Genomic DNA, 22,736 nt, shown 5'->3' on the forward strand with positions numbered 1-22,736 from the left:
TAACCAATGTCCCTCACATATGCAGATTAATATTTAAACGTTTTATATTTTTTCTTCTTCACAGTAACGTTTAGATATTTAAATGGAATAAAACGACAATAACAAAGTGAACTAGGTAGGTTAGCTGATTACCTTAAAAATCCATAGATATTGTAGTCAGTTCTTACGGCCGTTAACACTTTCTATGACAAGCGGATGCGATGAGACCTGTTTTCCGGTTTGGTCACGTGATGCTCCGCATAAAGCCTATAGAGGTCACTATGAAGTTCAAAAGCACTGCTAATATTGGAATGAAATAAAAACAACTAAATGCTAACACAAAAACATACAGGGGGTGCATTCTACTTTCCTTTCAGACCAACACTTGCAAACTTTCCTACAACTTCTCTTCAGCCTATTTTTACCGCCATTTTGAGGTTTGTTCCACTTCGTCAAGTGGACGAGGGAAGTTTATAAAACAGACCCTTGACCCCTCAATTTGACTGAGGGAGTGACTCTACTCATAAAGTATGTACACATCAGGCAGCTTCATATACCACAATGCAACACAATTCCATTTAAACTCAATACTTCAACTTTGTGGGAACTCATGCAATGTTAGCAATGACATACAGTGCTTAGCATAAGTGAACACACCCATGCTAAAGTTAACTAAAAAGAGGAATATAAAATCATCTTTTAGAAATTGATCTTAATGCCTTGATTAAAAAAAGAGGAAAAATCCAACCTTTAAGCACACCAATTTTCTTCATGAATGAATAATGCTTCATAAATAAATACATGTTCTTCCTTAAAATGGCCAATAAGTCAGGGTGTTATGTTAAATCAGGGCTGCCAACTCTGATGCCACACCCCTGATTTCTCAAGCTGAAGTGTCAACCCGGTTAGTCAAATGCCTGAAAGATGAGTTTATCTATAAATCTACCTGTTGAGCCACTCGTGATCGACTAGACGGCTAGTTATACCCCAAATTAGTTTAAATATCCCGTAATCTAGAGCGAGCGTGCATGTGAGACAGATATTGTGTCCAAACTGCACGGCAGATAGGTAAGCGAGCGAGAGACCTTGCGTTTGCAGACAGGATACTATGCATCCTGATAAAGCTTCCTTGGCCTTTGGAATTAAAATAGCCCCACATCATCACATACCCTTCACCATACCTAGAGATTGGCATAGGGTACTTTTCAAGATCATCTCTTAATGCAAATCAAAAGCTATTAGGCTAACTGAAATAAAACCATGCCAATCTCTAGGTATGGTGAAGGGTATGTGATGAAGTGGGGCTATTTTAATTCCAAAGGCCAAGGGAACTTTACAAGGATGCATAGTCCACATTGCCACTGTAATAGCAAATTTTGGCTTTGTCAAAATTTCTGCAACCCATTTTGTCAGGTTGCAGAAGAAACTGTATATTGAAAATACAGTTTTGCCGTGTACTACTGTAATTGCCAAAGGCTTTCATTAGCACTTTTTAATTTAGCGCTCTCACTGCATCAAAATCAAGCTATCCCCTAAGCAAATGATGATTTTAACAATTACAGACACATCAGACAAGGACAGATACTGAGTTTGAGATGTCTAAGGGTCCCTGGGTGCATCTTTTATGGGATGTCTTTATTCAGCCTGTATAAGAATACATTTTAGCCCCAAAATGAAGAGCATCATCCATAATTTTGCTTCTATAGGTGGGTCTGTTATAGGAAATGCAGCATCTGATTTTATTATAAATGACATTTCAAATCCTATCCTGTACTGCTGTCCACAACCCTCACCAATAATTATTTCAAAAGCCTCTTTTACTGCAATGCCAAATTTGACATCCCCTCCAACAATTCTTACAGATCTATTTGATTATTTCTCTCTTTTCATTTATCATTTTTCCCTTAATCAAACCCTGACAGCCACAGTCTCACAAATCAGATAATTTTACAGCCATGACTGAAATAGCAGTCAGAAAATCAATTTATTTTTCAGTATTTTCGGTATGGATCATTACAAAGAATGTTAAATGATAAAGTAACATTTTTCTTAAATGACTTATACTATTTCACAAATGGCACTGAATATTTGCTATGTCAACTGCTCTGCTCTACTGCATTACTATGATAATTTAATATAAAATTATCTATATGTTTAAAAAGGCCAGTGACAGACACAGTCTAGGGGGATTTCAATGAACATACTATGCTTCGTAAGTGCAGGTGCAGTCCCTATAGTGTAGCCTTAGATAGGATTGTAGATGGCCGCCTTTCCTAGCTGAGCTCATTTCCTTCTTAATAGGACAGCAGTGATGTTTGGGCTTTATTGGGCCAGTGAAATGAGTTTACCCAAGGACTTAGAAGTAGGTGGAAGTGAGGGATATTTGCTCCCACAGAGTGACTCTTAGCCAAACCACTTTTAAAGGTTCCCATAGGGGGACTGTGTTCTAGATTCAACAAGGAGAACCACATAAAATTATGATTTTTTTTTAGCCTTTGAAAATGCATCAGCTAAATGGGGTTCACAGAGATGTGGTGCCTTGATTTGTAATAAACTTAAATGTAGGTTATATTCTCAGGTTTGTGTCCAGCAGACGCTGATTACAGATCTGTTGATTTCTATCTATAGATCCGTGTCTGTACATTCCACGATTCGCCCACATGTTGGAGTTCGGTGAAAAGACTCATGAGGTTTCGATGACTGCTCTGAGACTGTTGCAGAGGATGAAAAGAGACTGGATGCACACTGGGCGGCGACCATCAGGCTTGTGTGGCGCAGGTAGATTGTCTAATGTCAAAATGATAAATCCTTTGTTGTGTTTGGAGGTCTCTTAAAGGGATAGTCAACCCTTAAAATGAGAAATCTGTCTTTTACTCACTCATGTTTCAAAACCTGTATGATTTTCTTTTTTATCTGTGGAACATCACAGAAGATGTTTAATGAACTGTTTTTGTCCATAGAATAAAAGTCAATAAGGTCCAAATAAAATCATTGTTCAACTCAGGTATTCAAAGTCCAAATCACATTGAGAACAGTTAAACAGGCTGTTACATAGTTATAGAGATAGTTAACCCCCGGGTAAACGGAATTCTGGGTTATCTTTATTCATGTTTCACGTTGCAGACTTAATATCATTGTAATATTTTTCTTTTCGAACTATAAAGGTAAGGATGAGACTGTCTCTTCTTCACTCCAAATGTCACGTTTTCCATCGCTATTTGACATTTGTCCTATCATATGCAGAAACGACGTGACGTGGTGTGTCTGTTACTTCCCAAAGCATGTGAATAAATGATTGGTTGTCAATTGCTAAGCATCTAGTTGCATACATTCTAATAACGCATCATTTTACACTGTACAAGTTTTGTCAAAAGCGTTGCTTACCTGCTCCAAAACAGGGTTTAATATGCCAGGTTATAACTGTATATAAGTCTGAAGCGCTCCTTTACCGGGTTAAAAGCAGTGTTTAGAACGACGATAACCCGGGGTTAAGTGCAGTGTGAAAGGCCCTTTAAACCACTAAAGTTAAGTGAATTACTTCCTTTATGTCTATTTTAGAATGTGAAACTTTTGAATCCCTTTGGTTATTATTGAGAAGACAAAAAAGCTGAGGCATTCTTCAAAATCATATAAGTTTTGAACAATAAGAGTGTGAGTAAATGATGATTTTTATTTAAAAAATCTTGATAAAAATGTAGATATTTTATCTACAAACTATCCCTTTAAACATCAGTCCTTTGTTTGTTTTGGATTAACTTCGGAGTTGTTGACCTCCTTTGTCAGCTTGAAACTTGTTTTTTTTTTTCCCATCTTCATTTCTGCTCATTTGTCAGATCATAAAGCAAATCCCTTAATGTGCTAAAAGTTTGACATGGGAACTGGAGCAGCGAGTTTCATAACAAGGATAAAAACAAGATCAGCAAGTGCTTTACCGCCGCACAGATCTTGGTGCCCTCGATCTGAAGCAGAACTGTTCGTCCCTGTACCTTGTCGTCAGCTAGTTGCCCTGACTGCACAGGAATAAACGGCAGACTTCCTGCCTGCATCTCTAGTTCAGGCCTCTCTCACTGTCTCACTTTACCCATCTAACATCCGCTCCTGCAATATCTGAATAATTAATAATTCATCATTAATCATTCACAGTGTTCAGGGGAATATGGTAAGTGTAAATGTCAGTTTTCTGTATTGAGGTTGATTGTTTTAGAGCGAAGGGAGTAAACACACAACTACACTGCACCTTCTGGCTCAGAGTGTGAACACTGCAAAAACAAGGATCAAGAGAAAATCAAAAAAGATAAATAATGGGTGTCACCTACTGTGCATGTGCGTGTGTTTGCGAAAACGTTTTCATACAGAAATGAATGATAATTCATCAATACGTTTGCAGCATTTAGGATATATTTAGGGTTGACATATATTTTATTCAATTACACTTTTATTTAGTAAGGATGCAGTTTATTGATAAATTGACAGTAAATATTTTTTCTTTTCAACTAAAAAATCTATTTAAAAAAATGCTGTTATTTTGAACTTTCTATATCCATCTATAAAAAATAATTGTGGTTTTCACAAAATTACACATTTTTTCAATACTGACAGTAATAAGAAATGTTTCTTGAGGACTAAATCAGCATATTAAAATGATTTCTGAAGGATCATGTGACTGAAGAAAATTCTCCTTTGCCATCACAGGAATAATATATATATGCCAGAACAATAAAGATACATATTAAATACAAATATATAGAATATAATATTAAATTAATCATATTTTAATAATATTTAATTTAATATTAATTATTTTTTTGTGCTTTTTAGGACAACATAAATTCATACACAAGTGTCAGTAAATAAACATGGTGTACAATTATAGGAATATTGTCTCTATAAATTGCATGCATCTTTGAGAAGTAATATTTCATGTTGACAGTGGATGGAAGAGGGATTGAAGAGGCTTGTTTTATTGTTGTTCTCTTCAACACTTCTCCCCAGCTCTATTCACATAATGTCTACTAAACGGGTTACTGTATCGCACAACAAACCTCAGCATCTGCATTGATTCTTTTTACATATGCTCCATTTCTAGAGAAAATGCACTCTCAACACTTTTGTGGCACATACTTTGTATATTGCATGGTGGTGAAATGTAATACAAATTGTGAATGATACTGTTTGGGGGACAAAACATTTATTCTCATTTTCTCTCCCTTGTTCCCCCAGCTTTGCTCGTGGCAGCTCGTATGCATGAATTCCGTCGGACAGTGAAGGAGGTGATATCTGTCGTCAAGGTGTGCGAGGCCACGCTGAGAAAAAGGTGAATGTCATGGCTGGTCTGAGCAGATTTTTAGGGAAATTGTATGTTGTTGTCACACAAAACAAGTAGTGACCCGACTGTTCGTTTAATTTTAATACCCCACATATTCTTTGTCACTAGAAAAGTAATCAGAAAAATCAATCAGAATACTAGCAGATAGTAGCCCTGTGTTATACTATTGGTATCACCTAGAATTTTAATACTAGTGCATCCCAAGTTAAAACTCATTTGATAGGTTGTGTACCCCTGATGCCTGTACTGTAACATTTTCACAAACGTTTCTTCTGCACTGATGCCCAGGCTTACAGAGTTTGAGGAGACCCCCACCAGTTCCCTGACCATTGATGAGTTCATGCGAGTGGACCTTGAGCAAGAATGTGATCCTCCATCTTTTGTTGCTGGAAAGAAAAAACTTAAGATGCAGCAGGTACTCAAATGGGACATACACTACTGTTGAAAGGTTGAAAAGTAAATGAATACTTTTATTTAGAAAAAATGCGTTAAGTTGATTAATGGTCAATAATATGATATAGTCCAATTATAACTATGTTATACTATTTTTATAAATAATGTATATTCATCAAAGACACTATAAATTGAAATGACAGTAAAGACTTATTTGAATTATGTTCAAGAATAGAATATTACAAAGATTTCTATTTCAAATAAATGCTGTTGTTTTGCACTTTCTAATATATTCCTAAAAGAAAAAAAAAACGTATCACTGTTTCCTTACAAATATTAATCAGCACAACTATTTTCAACATTGATAATAACAAGAAATGTTTCTTGACCAGCAAATCAGCGTATTAGAAAACAGCTATTTTAATTCATAATAATGTAATGATATTACTATTTTATTGTATTTTTAACTAAATAAATGCAGCCTTGGTTAACATAATTTAAAGAACTTGAATAAATCTTTAAAAAAATATATAAACAAAAATCTCACTGACCTCAAAAAATATTTTAAATAATTGTCTAGGTATTTATATGTGTGTTTATGACCTGATATCAAGCTATGAATACAATATTCAGCCATATGAGACTCTGGATCAATGGTTCTCTTAATCGAAATGTCATTGTTTCAGCTGGAGCACGAGTTGTCCAAGAAACTTGAGGAATATCAAGGTTAGTCTGTCCTCCTGGAATAAGATATTTATTCTCTCTATTGACTCAGCAAGGGATCTGAATGCTATCTGTGGTGCGTTATCTCGGCTACGCTAAGCATTTCAAGATTTTTTCTATGATTATGAATAGAAAATGCCCCTGTGGTTTGGAGCGCCCACCTTACCGACAGCAGCTGTTTTAATGAACTGTCTAAATGTGTTTGGACTATACATAATACGTGCCATTATCATATATATTCTGAACATTGAATACACTCTACCAAGGAATCTATGTTGCATACTTAATATCTGTGAGACAGAAAAATGTAACTGTCAATCAGAGATGTCAGGCTCATGTGTACATGTGTGTACGCTGTCTGCAGGTGAGATCAACTCATACCGCGATGAGATTGAGACACAGCTGGCAGGGAGCAGCAGAACCAAACTGAGAGGGATTTATGCCTCCTACACAAGAGAAGGTAAATCAAGTGCTGTGTATGTTTATTTAGTACACCTAGGCTTATCTGAATACAATTTGCTGATGATTTGTTCTTAACAGAGATTATTGTGTGGTTTTATACTGATGCACGTGCAGATACACCAGTGTTATTTTATATTATTCTCTAACATCCTTTCAGATGATGACTGTGTGTCTTTGGCCTCTGGGGTGACTGGGGACGAAGATCCAGACGATGAAGAAATGGAGGCAGCAGCCCAACATCTCAACCAGAATTTCATCAGTCAGGTGCTAGAGCGGGGGGACCAGGAAGGAATGGAAGATCAGGAGGCGAGTAAGGATACGGTACCGATATCTAGTAGTCAGTCCACACGTATGCCCCTGACAGCCCTCTTCGGCCCTTTGCCCAGCGCTGCCAGCCTCGGTCTAACAGACTCCATTCGGGAATGCATCGCAGAGGAGACTAGAAACAGTGAGTGTCCCACTTTCTCAGCACAAGTTATTTGGCCAAACAGGGTGCTCATTACAGCATACTGTGTTTGTCCTTGGTGTTTTATATGATACAATGTGGCCTTGTACTGCAGATACTCAATCATTCAAAAAAGAAAAGAAAGTACCTGCTTTTCTGGAGATATTGCCTTTATTTGTGATAGAGTGTGTTCAATGTGCAGATAAAAGTAACAGTTGAAGGAAGCCTTGTATTACTTTTTATACAGTACTACAAGGAATCCTAAGATACTATAAAACTTATGTCTAGGCCCTGGAAAAGATTTTAAAATTATTAAATTATTAAAATCTTAAAAGGTAATGAAAAAATCTGGGAAATAGTCCAAACGAATACCTGACACAAACAGTCACTCACGTGAAACGATTGGGTAGATTCCTTCTATGATCCAGTTAAAGGAGAACTCCGGCGCAAAATGAACCTTTGGTCTAATAACACATTGGTACCTAGTCGACCGTTCTCTGAGATTTGTTTTCGTGATAATCGAATGTAAAGAGTTTTACCTCTAAAAACTGCTACCCTCATTATGTTAATGTGTTAGTGTGGATCTATTTTGAGCCTTTTAGTGGTATTAAACGAGCGATTTCTTTTTACTTATTAAATGCCCCCATATACTTGCTTTATAATCTAACAGTTTTTAGAGATAAAACTCCTTACATGTGATTATCATGAAAGCAGATCTCAGTGAACGGTTGACTAGGTACCAATGTGTTATTAAACCAAACGATCATTTTGCGCCAGAGTTCTCCTTATAAACACCCAATGGAATTTTAACCGCAACCACCCAGTAGACCATTACAATAAACTATTCTTTATATCATGAACGCATGAACTGACTGTTCCTCATTTGTCATTGAGAGCATATGGTGTAATTTAGATATATTTTTAAGATGGAAAAATTCGGTTTTACTGACACTATTCATGTGACTTTCAAATGAAAGATGCTATCAATAGTATAGTTTGACTAACTTAAAATAGGCCAATTTGCTTATTTTATATTCTAGCTTGACATTGTTTTAAACAACTGTTTTCATTTGTCATACTTCTGACTTGGCTAGATCAGAATTTTGAAATGAATACACAATGTCCAAGATCCAAATGGAACACTACAGTACTAAAACAATATAATTCCTTACAATAATCTTGTAAATTACTGGCAATTTTTATACATCACAAAAGGGAAGAAGAAATATTGTCCATTTTTTTTTTTTTTTTTTTTTTTTGTATATGGGCCTCATGGTCTCTCATGGTCCATTTATTTATTTATTTATTACAACTAAATATTTTTCTGACTATATCAAGCAGAATTTTGTTCTTCAAAGCCACTGGTTTTCTTTGTTATATGATGGATGACCGTAGGAAGTGTGGTGCATGTTTAATCTTTAGGAAAGCTTTAACCCTTTGCTATTGTGAAAGTCAGCTCTCTGATGGAGGGTCTGCCAGACATAATCACGTTGAGCTTTTTGAAATCCCTTTAAGACATTTAATAAGAGCTGCTCCAATCTGTCTGCTTCATGCTGTACTGCAGAGGAAAAGCCACAGAGATGTACTTTCTCATTATAGTGTTTTTATGGTGATCTTATTTCAGTTTATAAGAGAGCATATGATTACAGAGATAGGAAACGTATGGGGCTTTACTCTGAGGTTATTAGATGCTGTCTTGTTTTACTTTCACAGATAACTGTATTTGTTGTTCGAATGTTGTTCAGCAGTATAAAATGAGAGGATACAGTTAAACATAAACTATACAAACACAACTGTTTAACGGTTTGGGGTCGGTAAGTCTCTTATGCTCATCAAGGCATAATTTTGTGAAATATTATAACAAGTTAAATATCTGTTTTCTTTTTTAATACCTTTTTAAATTAAATGTATTCCTGTGCTGTCAAATATTCAGCAGTCATTACTCTAGTCTTCAGTGTCACATCGATCCTTCAGAGATCATTTTAATATGCTGATTTGTTGCTCAAGAAACATTTATTATTTTTAAAACCCTGATACATTTTTTCAGGATTCTTTGATGAGTAGACATTTGTAGACATTGTAACATTTTTAAAAGTCTTTACTGTCAATTCAGTTTAATGTGGCCTTGCTGAATAAAAGTATTCATGCTTAAACTAGTTTTTTTGAACATTAGTGTAACTTTGTAGTTATAATTATCATATCACTAATAACCAGCACAGATGCGGTTAAGCAGTATTAATCCATTTGATAACACTGAGTTAGACCCATTGTGAAATCATCTGGTCAGTCACTACTCATTGATTGATGTGTTTGTCTGCAACAGATTACTTTATTTACCAAGAGCTTTAGATTACTGAAAGGCGACCTGAAAATAAAGTGTCACAGGATTCAACAGAATATCACAAGTCCGTCTGACCTCAGCACCTGCTCGCTTGCTGAACTCGGGCCATTCCCTTTTAACCTTTGACCCTGACCCCTGCCGACTCCTCGACCTAGGTGTTCTCTGTAGCCTGTCTAAGTGACAAGCAGCAGTGGTTTATCTGAACACAGCATATGTCTTCTCAGGTCAGTGTAGGAGATCGGAGCAGAGCCGCTTTATTTTAAAGCAGTCCAAACTGTGATCTGCTGTCTGGGCAGCTTTCCGTGGCTATTTGTGCTTTGACCGCTTGCTGATACATTTCCCTCGTCATCATTGTCCTTTTGCAGGAGGAGGTGATGATTCTGCAACAGTGAAAGCCTCTTAGAGTTGCTTATAAAGACGGCTTTATGGGGTTCCACTCCGCATGGATGAGTCACTGCTCACAACAATACACACAGCAGACTATGAAGGCCAAAGATGCACTGTTCAGGTCACTCTGAATGTTGGCTTGTGTATATTTGTTTGTGTGTTTGTGCTGAACGGTGAAGAAAATGGTACAATGAGCAAGAAATTGAGAGAGGTTTTTTTTTTTTTAAAGCATTGCATTTATTTGGGTTTTTCCATTACAATGAAATACCAGAATACTGTATGTACATTAGAATTGGTCCTCCTTAAAATTATTTTTATTTTATTCTTATATTTTATTTCATATTCCAGTGTTGCGGGGACCAAAATTCAGGCAAAAAAAGTGCAAAAAGCTGCATTTTTAAAACTGCTGCAGTGTGCAGATCTGCGTAAATTCTGTTCTTTAAATAGGGAATGCATGATGCAGAGAGAGAGAGGTAGAAAGCGAGTGACCAAGAATGTGTGTGTGTGTGTCTGTGTATGTGTGAGGTCTGGCAGATGCCTCTTTCACTCTGACAGGCTGTCGGTACTGGAGTGTCTCACTCTTTCAGACTGACTGTCTCTTCAGTTCTCTAGGGACACATGAGATTCTCTCTCTCTCTCTTTCTTTCACTATCTCATTTTCACTACAGTGAAGAAAGTGATTGGCCAATTCCACAGCCTTCTTTTCATCAATAGCATCTGTTTCACGCAGGTCCACTTCTCACCGGCTTACCAGTTTTAGCCCAGAAATCTCCCTCAAAAAGCATCCTAGGATTCCTGCTTATTTAATCAATATATATTTTCCTCAGTAGAAAGTGCAGTGAAATATAAATTTTATCTGATGATGATAAAGGGGTTTGGGAGTCCATTATCAATTTTTGTTTTTCACTATTCAATTTATTCCAGCTCCAAACAGATCTTGGGTAATGCATTTCAGATTGAGTGTGTGTCTGTGTGTGTGTGTGTGTGTGTGAGAGAGAGAGAGAGAGAGAGAGAGAGAGAGAGAGTGAGAGAGGTAGAGAGAGAGAGAGAGAGAGAGAGAGAGAGAGAGAGAGAGAGAGAGAGAGAGAGAGAGAGAGAGAGAGAGAATGAAAAGATGAAAATATGGGAAGGTTTTTCCCTTGGGCTTGCTGTGGTTTTTATGAACCTCATTTGAACTTTGCCATTTCAAATGCCATGTGTTAGCCAACATGTCCACAACTGAGAGAAGAGAGGAACTTTCCTCAAAAAAGAGAGCTGTCCTTAAAAAAAAAAAGAAAAAAAGAGAGAGACCTGTCTGTTCTTACAAAGCTTCATGGGATGCTCCCTTTCTTGGATCTTTATGAAACCAAGATGTATTTATTTTTTGCTCTAGTGTGAATCTTAGTACCAGAGTCACAGCTTTACTGAGAAAGTTGAACGCTCAGGCTTCAAAAGAGTCTCAATTTCCTCTGCATAGGCAGCATGTGTTTTTGTTTCAAAATTTTTCTAATGACTCTGAATCATCTGTGAGTACTGTTATTATTTTGGAGCCGAGGAGTTATAGTAGCACACATGCTCTCTCCTACATTGACCTGTGTTTCGCATGTGGGTGAAACAGTTTGTATCCAGTTTTTTACATTTTCTAATCCCATCCCGCATTTATTTTCTTCTCTATAAGAAAAAAAAAAAAACTCAGCCCCTTGTGGATTTATAATGGATTTATAATCCCGTTCACACAGGATTTGCTCTAAGGGATGCACAAATATACCGGTACCATAGTGGTTATCAGCCAGTATTCTCTTTTTCCGTCCTCTCGATATTGGTTTATTTTTTTCCTGCACATTCCCACTATTTAACATTAAGCTTACCTTTGCCACTGTGTTGTTATTGTTAAATAATCTATAAAAATTTTTAAATTCAAATACAACTCAGATCATATATAAATATCATATGAAAACCTTAAAAACAATGTAGAAAAAATGTAGAAAATTTGAAAAAAAATGAAATGTTGCCTTGACAACTAACTGAAATAATTTTAAGTTGAAGTGATAAAATGACTATATAACCAAATTAAAAATAGATTAAAGCTAAATACAAATAAATATTTTTTAAATCACCCAAGCATATAACAAAATTACAAAAAATTGTAAAAATGTAAATAAAACCTGATTACCAGCTAATTCAAAATATTAATATAGATAAATAATACTGAGGTACACTGCTTTGCCATCTAACACTCTCCAAAAGTTAACGCACAATGCAGCGCCAAGCGCGACTAGTTGTGTAACGATATTCGAACCGAACCGAAAAACCACGATACACCACCCAGGATACGTATTGCGATACTCACACGCCCCACCCCCTGCTGCCCCGCAATGGACCTCATGTCTTATATGTACACAACGAATACAGCGTTGTAGCCTAACCACCATTAACACCCTATTATAGCAAGCACCATGTTTTGTTAATTTCGATAATAAGCAAAATGTAGTCTTTGAAATTATGTCTATTTGATCATGAAATTCAAACAATAAATGGTGTTTTGGCACTCTTAGATGTGGCGTGACAGATCACTGTGCTAGGCTCCTCATTTATCCTTGCGAAACGTTTATTTTGTTATTGAATTAATTTAAAGACAAGGACACGGATTATTTGTTTAATAAAGTTAAAAAAAGCAATTTTAGCTATCTAAACCCCCCACCCCACCAAAATGAACCGAACCGAACCATCAAAACCGTGGCACGTACCGAACAATCAGGTTTGTGTATCGTTACACCCCTAAGTGCGACACAAGTGTGTTTTGCTAGTTTCAGCCCGACGCAATTATCATTTTCACGTCCGACGCCACGTTTTTTTAAATAGAAAATGCCTTTGCACCCATTTGTGTGTCCATGGTCTGAAAACGTGTTCAGGCACATTGTTGACGCATTCCTATTTTGAGGCAACTGAAATAGACTACACCATTGACCAACTGAAACCTGGTCTAAAGACAATGGCGCATTATTTTGTTATTTAGCGCGTTAGTAATGTGCGCCTATAGGCGGGTCTACAACGTGCGTACACTTTGCTTATTACATACAATCCGCCATGGTGCGAGCGCAACTGTCTTTTAAAGGGAATGGGAGATGAGACTCTGATTGTGTTTTTTTTTTTACGCCCAAAACACACCCATTACTCATTAAGAGAACCCTTTTAGACCATGTGCTGGGCACACCAGCCATTTTTCCCCGTCGTTAAACTAGCAAAAGTGGATTCAGACTCGCCCTAAAAGCACTTGCGCTCTGCACTTTAGACCATCATTTAGAATGTTAAAATAGGGCCCTAATAATTGAATAATTGTTATATTTAGAAAATCTAAAAATGAATATACCTTTTTCATACTTTGCACTATTACTTTTATGTTGTGATGAATTTGATCTTCATTTAACTCAACACAGCAACTTAACTCAAAAAATGCAGCCCCTGAATGAGTCCCTGAAAAAACTGACATGCATCCTAAAATCTAAAATACATTTGAAAAAATGTCTGTTACATCGAAAAACAATTAAAAACGCCACAGACGGATGCAAGAACACATCCTGTGGGAACGGACCCTAAATCTTTCAGGTTTAAGCTCCTATTCCAGGGTTAAAAAAGTGAAATTTTACCCCTGTATGTATTGAGGGGGGCATGTCATGAGTTTCCTGCGGCAGGGACACTGATTGATTACACCTGCTTGCAACTCCTCCCATACTGCATTGCTGCATTGCATTTACTGTTATGCACTGAGCTTCGTCTTCTATGGTGATGCTGCCTCATGGTCCAGTGCGCTCTGAGCGCTGTCCCTCCCTCTCTCTGCTGTTAATGTCGTTGCTGCTCGCATGTGTAAAGTATTGATCTAATGGCCTGCATGCAGTCAGACAGCTGTGCTTGATTCAGAGTGATTGGCCAGTAGCTCAGGGAACGATAGAGAAACGGAAGACTCTGTGTCTAGGAGGACAGAATGACGCATGGGAAAGCATAGCTTCTGCAGGCAAATACAGCATTTAACCTTTCAAGCGGATGTGTTTGACGTGATCAAAACATGTTGAGGGATAGCGGAGAGCAAAAGGCTCTTTTGTAGTCTATCCACATTTATAGTTAACTGCATGTGCCGAATATCAATGTGTTAAGGCTGAGAGCTAGTCTGATCTGAAAGATAGCGTAGCTGCCTACTGTAGCTGACCCGAAGACAAGAATACACACACACATATAAATTCTTCACTCCTTGGCCTGTTTGCCCATAGCACAGACAGTGGGAGCAGGTGGTGAGGTTGGAAAAGGCCCTTAGAGGTTATCGTGCCATATTGCAAGAGGTTTTTTTTTTTTTTTCTACCTTGTCCTCCTTTTTGTTTGTATGAGCGTGAAACACTCTCAAACCACAAGCTCTTTCGATTCTCTTTCAAGCATTCAGCAAAAGAAGCTAGAGTAGATCTCAGTGGATCCTCAGAACAGGGACTTCTCTTGTTGACATTATGAGAAGTATAACACCAGTTGATGGAGAAATTGATTTGATTAAATGATGTAGTTTAAAATATAATGGCTTGTAGTAAAGACATTCTCCAAAATTGGCTTTTCTCCGGGGCATTTCAAAGCAGAGCGTCAAGCAGATCTGTTTATTTGCATAATTATTCACATGATTCATTATGCAATCTGGATTAGGTTCAGTCAATTCAAGTGCATGTTCGGATTAGATGCTAATTTCTCATTGAAATATGTTGGAGCATATTGTAATATGTCCATTTAATCTTGTCTTGCATTCTTAATTTGTTTTTGAAGAAGCCAATAGTTAAAGGGTTAGTTCTCCCCAAAATGAAAATTCTGTCAGTAACTACTCACCCTCATGTTGTTCCAACCCTGTAAGACTTTCGCTCATCTTCAGAACACAAATGAAGATATGTTGGATTAAATCTGAGAGCTAGATCACTCCTTCATAGGCTTCTTAAGGGATCTAAATTTGCCAGCCCAGAAACTTATTAAATACATTCTTAAAATAGTCAGAGTGACTACAGTGGCTCAATCTTAAGTTTATCAAAGTTTATTATAAAGTTGTTATTTTTGTTTGTTTGTTTTTTCTTTGATATATTTAAGATTGAGCCACTGTAGTCACTCTGACTATTTTAACAATGTATTTAATAACTTTTCTGGGCCGGCAAGTTTAGATCCCTTAAGAACCTTATGGAGGAGTGATCCAGCTCTCAGATTTAATCAAAAATATCTTCATTTGTGTTCGGAAGATGAACAAAAGTCTTATAGGTTTGGAACAACATGAAGGTGAATAATTACTGACAGAATTTTTCTTTTGGGGGTAAACTGTCCATTTAAAGGGACAGCTTACACAAAAAATAATAGTCAGCAATTATTTTCGTATGTTGTTGCTAACCCTGTTATTTTCTCTCATTGTATCTCATGTGTCTTATGAACAAACACCATCATGTAATACCGGTATTTGTTTTGAGAGTGAATAATGTTTTTTTTTTTTTTGTTTTTTTTAATCCACAAGTCACACAGTTGTGCCAGTTCATATCTATTTAATAGAAAACAGGAAGTTTAAATTATTACAATTTTTTCATTTTGAATTAAGTAGGTTTAGGGACGGTTTTGGGGTAGGTCATATATTTATACAGTAATGTAACGTTAAGTCAACGGCGTTAATAAACACGCTTAAAAGCGATTATGCGTGTTGATAGCACGCCAAAAATGGAAATACGAATTGGCGTGTCATACATACGCCATTTCATGAGATCAGTCTGTCAAACCAGAGCGCCTTGTGAGAGACTACCATCATCTAACCAACCCCAATCAGCCACAAGCCAACCTTCTAAAGAGCAGAAACCTGATCGTGCCATGTTGTTTTTCTTTCTCCCTTCTATCCAAGCCGGCTGTGCAATCGCTCTGGTGAAACGCTGTGATTTGCTCCACTGGGTTTGATATGTGACAGCCCAAGCAAGCTGCCTGCAAACAAGCTCAATTCCCTCATAGACCATTGTGCCCATGTTGGCCCATGCCTGAGCAAGTATCCTATCTCCGTCTTATGGACGTGGTACCTGGATTCAATTATAGTCCTGCTAAAGATTTCGAATTCACCTCCCCCTTGAAAAGCAGGTGTTAGAGGAGCAGGCAGTAGGAGATTAGAAGATGTAATAGACAGTTTGGAGAAGGCAGTAAGAACAACTACAAACAATCCGAATGAGAGACCGGCTTTTGACTGACACCATGTGACATACATTGTGAGTTAGGAAAAAAATCATACTTTACGCAGCTATACACACACACACACACACACATTTTTTTGATCAACACATTTGAAGCACTCAGCTTTGTTGCACATACTTTGACATGCATCTTTGCCTTACTGTTGGTATCAAACGTCAATGTTCAAGGGAAGGATGGATTTATCTTCAAATGTGCTATTAAACTGGATGTCTTGTTATTCATGATGCACATCGACCATTTAACTAAAGACAACATTAATTTATATTTTCATTATACTACAGAATATAATTAGATCTGGAAAATTTGGTATATTTTAATATATGTATTCTACTGTATGTGCTTTTAGTATTTGTTTTCATTTTACAATAATATTTTATTTTTGTAACATTTTACTGTTAAAGTAATGTTTAATGTACAATAATGTATTGAATAAAAAATATTTTTTATATATTACGTTTCAGTCAAATTTGAGTTAGAATCTCTTTTTTTGGATCTTTTGTATCTCTAATACTGGAGACTACAGCCTTTGAAGTTGTGTGATGCATCTTAACCCTCACACATGCAAGTGTACGAATCTGAGATGAGGGCAGATTGTGACCCATTTTCGTTTGTCTCAGTTCAGATATTTAAATCTGTTCTCCCTGGCCAGTCTTGCTGTGAGAACGTCAGAGCGTGTGAATATGAGTTGGATGGCCACAGTAAAGACGACGTTCAGATCTCTCTGTTCAATTAATGAACATCTGGTCCTGATCCACTGAGGCTCCACCATCCAATCATACTTTTCCCAGGCCTTTGCAGCTCTTCACACTTGGAAAAGGCATTTTTGTTAAATGAAAATAAGTCACAGAGAAAGTTTAGCATGTTTCACTCTGCTTTAGTTTTATCCTTATAGGTTTTTAAATGTAAGTAAAGGTTAACATGGATAGATCACACAAAACTGAATACAAAGTGGTAATCAGAATCAGAGTGTTTCTTTTGTGTTATTTAGATAGTTTATACGTGATTCATCATGAGTAAACGCTATTGATTATTGCATTCCCAAAGTTAACATGTTTTTACTACCCATTAGATTCCCATTTACAGGCAAAGATGTTGCTTTATATTGTGATTGCTTTCTTTCATCATGTATATTTACGGCTCACTCTTCTTCCCCTGATCTCATATTTATTTTTTTCCTACAGACTCATGCTAGTTGTATTCAAGTGGTGTTTATAATACACGTTTATGTGTAACTGAGGGCATTGTTTTAGCATACAGTAGCATTTCTGTTCATATTTGACTCAGTATGAGATTTCAATTTAGGGATTAATAAATTTGACACTCTGGATTTCAAGACAATTTGGAAAGTATTTAAGTTACACACAAAATCCTTTCACATCACTGCTAAGCCTATTAATGGCAATTACACAACAAAGAGCTGGCAGTGCGTGCATTATTCAGATGATACCACCAAAGTACTTTCCTGTACAGCGTACCATCTCTGACAGCTGTGGACTGCAGTCAAGCAGGATGATTTTTTTCAGTTTTATTTTGAAATAGAAACTCACCTGAATATCGTGCATGCTGTTTGGTTGTAAACACTGTCACGTGCATCAGACTCATTTTCATCATGTTTTTGTCATTTTTCTCATATTAATGCATGTATCTTTGTATTTCTATAGTGGAAGATAAATCTGGCAATGGGGAACTTGATCTAGATGGGATTGATGAAGATGAAATCGAAAAGGTATGTTATTAATGGGTTTAACTTATCTATTCACTTTATCTTACCCTATAATTTTCTTACTGAAAAACAAGACAAAAATACTAATTAAGAGAAAAAAGTATTTCCAGTATAACATTACTCTGAGGATGGAGCTTTAAACTTCACATGACCCTGCTAAAGAAGTTCAAAAATGTCTGATGTCTTGCATATCCCAGACTCACAAATTATCACCTCTACATTACTTCTATTTTCTCTTCTCCAGTACATTCTGAACGAGATAGAGGTGGAGGCGAAGACAGAACTGTGGATGAAGCAAAATGAGGAGTATTTGAAGGAACAGAAAGGTAAGCTAAAAGAAGAAGAAGAGCTTAGTCCCTGTGCATTTATTAACACAACCCGATTTGACGTCAGAGGCATGTGTCTAACCAGGGAACTGCTCAGCCATAGAGATTAAAAAATCTGTGAAAGGAAGGATTTTGTTTTTTAAATACTCAATTGGCACAGTGAAACTACTTCAATTTCATCCCACGACTGAACCTTGTGAGATTAGGCTCGATATTCAAACAATACGTAAATGAAAAACACCTGTGATAACTAAAAGATTGACCTTCTGAAGGTAATCTGCTCAAAAGATTGTTGAGTTTTTAAAGCCCTTTATTTTGTATTGCTTTTTGTGTCTACTCTAAAATGCTCCATTTGATAAAGCCATTGTGCTCACATTTGGTTTTACTTTTTCAGAAAAAGAAGAAAGAATAGCTAAAGAAAAGGAGCAAGGGACCTATAAGGAGAAGGTGAGTAAGTCATGAGCGCGTGTGTGTGTGCCTGGCTCTTACTTATGTCGACATGGGCTTCTCTCCCATTCCAAGGTTTTTATTCACTCAGCTGCTAGGGATCCTAGGAGACCGCATACTTTCCATTTGAACTTCGTTTGCTCCTCTGGTTTCACCCCAGGCTTTCAGTGCCGCCTCTCCTTAACCTGTCTGCTCTGACATCTGCACTGTGACTCCCAGTTGAGCTTGGATTAGACAGCCCTGCTCTGCACCTCTAATGAGGTGCCTTGAGCCTGATAGCAATTTCAGATACAGTCGTCCACTTGCTGAGTGTGAAGTGACTTGTTACACTTTGGGAGACGAGGAACATGGTCAGCGATGACCAGATCAGATGAGCTTGATTGCTTTTCCAGGCTACTAATGGGATTCTGTCACCTTCTTGTTGACAGCTGTTAGTCTGACATCATTATATCAAGCCCCAATAGAGAAAATGCACTGTTTAAATGATCAGTCCCCCCCATCCCCCCCCCCCCAATCAAATGAAAATCCTCATTTAATAAATTAACAGCATGTCAATGGACTCTACGCTATGAAGCAGAGCCAACCAAGCTCTGACCCCAATGTTTGTTTTTCACTGTAAACAACTTTTTATCTCAATTTGTGTAGCCAAAGAAGCCGTCCAAGAAGCGAGAACCGATCCTGGCCAGCACTGCGGGAGAGGCCATTGAGAAGATGCTGGAGCAGAAAAAGATTTCCAGTAAGATCAATTATGATGTTTTGTGGGACCTCAACAGCAAGGGCAGCGGGAGCAACACCACCCAGCAAGCCGAGGACGTGCCCGCCAGTGGCTCTGGACGCAAGAAGTTGACCCGCCGCAAGAAGCAGCCAAACAAGAGCAATCTTGGGCTTGCTAAACCTGCAAGCCTCATGGGCAAGAGGTGAGAATTTAATGAATAGGGAATCTGTTGTTGTTGTTTTTTACTTGGTTACTGTTGGCTCACACTGTGCTTTGCAAACCGTTTCACTCCCAGAAACCACTAAGTCTGTCTTTATGTAGTAACTGGGACCCACTTCAAGTGGTAAAGAGCCTCTTTTGTTCCTCAGACAAAGGACATGATAAAAAAGGCAGTTCCCTTGCCCTTGGAGGACTACATTTTTCTTCTTGTCGGCCTCCAACATTTTGTCTTTGCTTTGCTCCTTTGGCTGACCTTCACAGTCATTTCCACCAGGAGAAAGCTTGTCATCAATTCAGTGCCAGGACTGTCTGTCTGCCATCACCTGGCACCCTGTAGTGCATGCTGGGAGCCTGCCCCTTCTCCAATTAATAGTCCTCCAGGGCTCCAAACGTCCCTGCGAGAGAAGTAATGAATATACGACAGACGGAGCGCAAGATCATGACTTCTACACTTTGGCATTGAGAGATAATTTCTCATTGAGTGATGCCTTTCCTCCAGTCCATTTCGTTAATGATAATTACTAATTTCATACTGAATGGTGAGATGATGATGAATCAGACATACGAACACTGTCGGAGACCTCATATTCTGAAGCTTCGAAAAGGCAATTTACTGTCCCCTTTCTTTTGAATCTTATATTCATGAATGTGTTTGAAACTATGCAACTCTCTCATTAGTTTTATTACATTTGATAGTTTTTTTAAATATAAATATAATGGATATCCTGAAGATATAAAAACATAGCTGGCGAGAGTGCTAGTGTTATCATTTGCTTTGTATGGTGGGAATGCAGTATATTTTTTAAAATTCTTATAATTTTTTTGTTAAACTACCTTTAAAAGGATCGGGGTCTTAAGTCTCTTATGCTTCCCAAGGCCACATTTATTTGATGATAAAAACTATAAAAACAACAATATTGTTAAATAATATTACAATAAAATAAAAAAAAGATTCTTTGATTATTAGAACATTCAATAGAACAGAATTGTTTAAGTCAATTTTTTTAATAATGTTAAAAAAATCATACTAATCCCAAACTTTTCTATTTTTATCACTTTTTATCGAGTACATTTTTTCTTTTTTTTATTAAGGAATTCTGTGTTTAAGACCATAGGGTACTTCAATTTTTAAGCCTTATAAAGCTTTTTTTATTTACTTTATTTGTTAATATAATACAAAGATTTATTCATGTAAACAACCCCAATTATTGCAAGGCATGATGTAAGTTAACTTACCTTGCTGGAAGTCTTGTTCACCCCATCAGCTGGCCGAACCAGCAGAGGCTAGTGTAAAAATATTAAATCATCATAGTCTGATGACACTGTGCAACAAATTGGACGATAAACTTGAATTTAGTTCCTGCTCCAGTTGAGAAAGCTTGTTCCCACTCTTGTTGAATCATGGGAACATTTGTAATGAGCTGCTAAGTGAGGGCAAATAGTTTTTAGTTCTGTTGCCACAACTTGCAAGTAAGATATTTCACGCAGTACTTTTAGAAACAAATGGTTCAAAAGAACAACTAGCCCCTTTTCTTTTCTGGATTGACTGAAGTATGCTGAAAGAAATGTCTAAAATTGTACATCATTCACCATGCATGGATTACTCTCTGTCAAGGAACTCTCACTCCAGCTGATCAAAGCAAATTTCTTCAAATATATTTTGGTATACAAGTAACTGGTATACAAGTTATTTTGGGGTGTTGAATAGACTAAAACCTGCATCTTTTTCACTGCCTTTAGCAGCTCCCAGACTCCTTCTAGACGCTCCGCTAACCAGGTAGAATCAGACTTCCATCCCCCTTTTCCAGCCTCAAACACCAGCTGCCAGATTGAACCTCCCCACGACCTCCAAACTAACAGTAACGAAGAAGCTCTCCTCTTGAAAGATAAGAAGATAATTGGCATCCAGTTCCTTTTCCTTTAAGTCTTTCCTCCTTTTTTCACCTCTTCAAACCCCCTTCCTTTTCTACTCTTGTCTTTTAGTAAAGGATTACCGTTCTTAAAAGTGCCGGGATTTGCTTTTTGAAGTGCGAATCTGATTTCGATGCACGGGGATGACCTGTCTATGCCTCCTCTCTCAGCATACCTCAAAAAAAGTGACAGCACGACAGAACGCTTCACCTCCCAGCTCCAGCGTGCTGTCTGATCCTTTTTCTGATCCTCGTTTTACAGTAACAGCTACCGCTTTAAAATCAGACCGAAGATTTGAGGAGCAGCATCGACCCTGGGGACTTAGGGGGAAGTATATCTATTTCTGCTGTGGTTTTTCAGCTCCAAGACAACATGAGTGGTGATTGATTTGTAAATGTTAATTTAAGACGGAATGAGTTAGAGTTGTTCCTGAGATATGCTTTCAACCAGGCCTACACTGAGTAAAGTTCACAGCACCTCTCATTTACTTTGCCTGGCGCATCCGGAAATAGCTCGTGAGCCTGTGTGCCCTGATGTGTTTCGCAGATCATCCCTTTCTGTTTGACCCGGCTCAGTTTCCCACACTAAAATTTCATTGTTTCCACCCTAACATTAGTCCACTTCCAGCAGTATGGCTTTTCGCTCATTATTACAGTGGGCTCTCAATGTCCATATTGTTTGAACCCGTCATTTTGCGTTCTACAGGGCAGGAAACCAAGGCAACCGACCGTGGAGTGTGTCGTTCAGTCCGTCTCAATGGAGCTCCTTGTCGCCAAAAACCTTTCACCTCCTCCTAGCAACTAGATCAGCAGAATGAGTCATTTTGTGTGTTTCTAGTGTGGTCACGTTGACCCAGGACAGCATGGAACCGTCTGGCGGTAAAGTTCTCTGAAGACTTTTGTCACAGAAAATCTCTTGTGGTTGTACTTTAGGCCTAAGTGAGATACGACGGTAGGAAGGACCTCTTAGGATCATCTTGGGCCTGGTTCTCTTCTCGACCTCTAAGCTCAGTGAAAAGGTCTTAGGCTGCCGTCTCTCAGCATGGGTCTCTCAGCATAGTCCAGAGGATGTCTGGTGGTGGGAAGTAAGGGAGCCACATCCTGCTGATGGGAATCAGGTTTGGTCG

At 37.7% G+C, this 22,736-nt stretch overlaps 1 protein-coding gene across 3 annotated transcripts in view; it reads left to right on the forward strand.

Moving 5' to 3' along the window:
* The window catches only part of brf1b (BRF1 general transcription factor IIIB subunit b), a 59,146-nt gene that overhangs the window by 22,689 nt on the left and 13,721 nt on the right, over positions 1–22,736 (forward strand). For all 3 annotated transcript variants that reach the window (XM_089118560.1, XM_039692484.2, XM_039692483.2), the window contains exons 7-16: positions 2,608–2,757; positions 5,200–5,293; positions 5,594–5,720; positions 6,385–6,424; positions 6,786–6,881; positions 7,041–7,331; positions 17,931–17,995; positions 18,237–18,318; positions 18,713–18,765; positions 19,411–19,682. In XM_089118560.1, the coding sequence (XP_088974686.1) occupies positions 2,608–2,757; positions 5,200–5,293; positions 5,594–5,720; positions 6,385–6,424; positions 6,786–6,881; positions 7,041–7,331; positions 17,931–17,995; positions 18,237–18,318; positions 18,713–18,765; positions 19,411–19,682 (1,270 nt within the window). The remainder of the gene's footprint in view (positions 1–2,607; positions 2,758–5,199; positions 5,294–5,593; positions 5,721–6,384; positions 6,425–6,785; positions 6,882–7,040; positions 7,332–17,930; positions 17,996–18,236; positions 18,319–18,712; positions 18,766–19,410; positions 19,683–22,736) is intronic.

Source organism: Pimephales promelas, chromosome 13 (genome assembly GCF_988280905.1).
Source record: "Pimephales promelas chromosome 13, fPimPro1.hap1.1, whole genome shotgun sequence".
Taxonomy (NCBI): domain Eukaryota; kingdom Metazoa; phylum Chordata; class Actinopteri; order Cypriniformes; family Leuciscidae; genus Pimephales; species Pimephales promelas.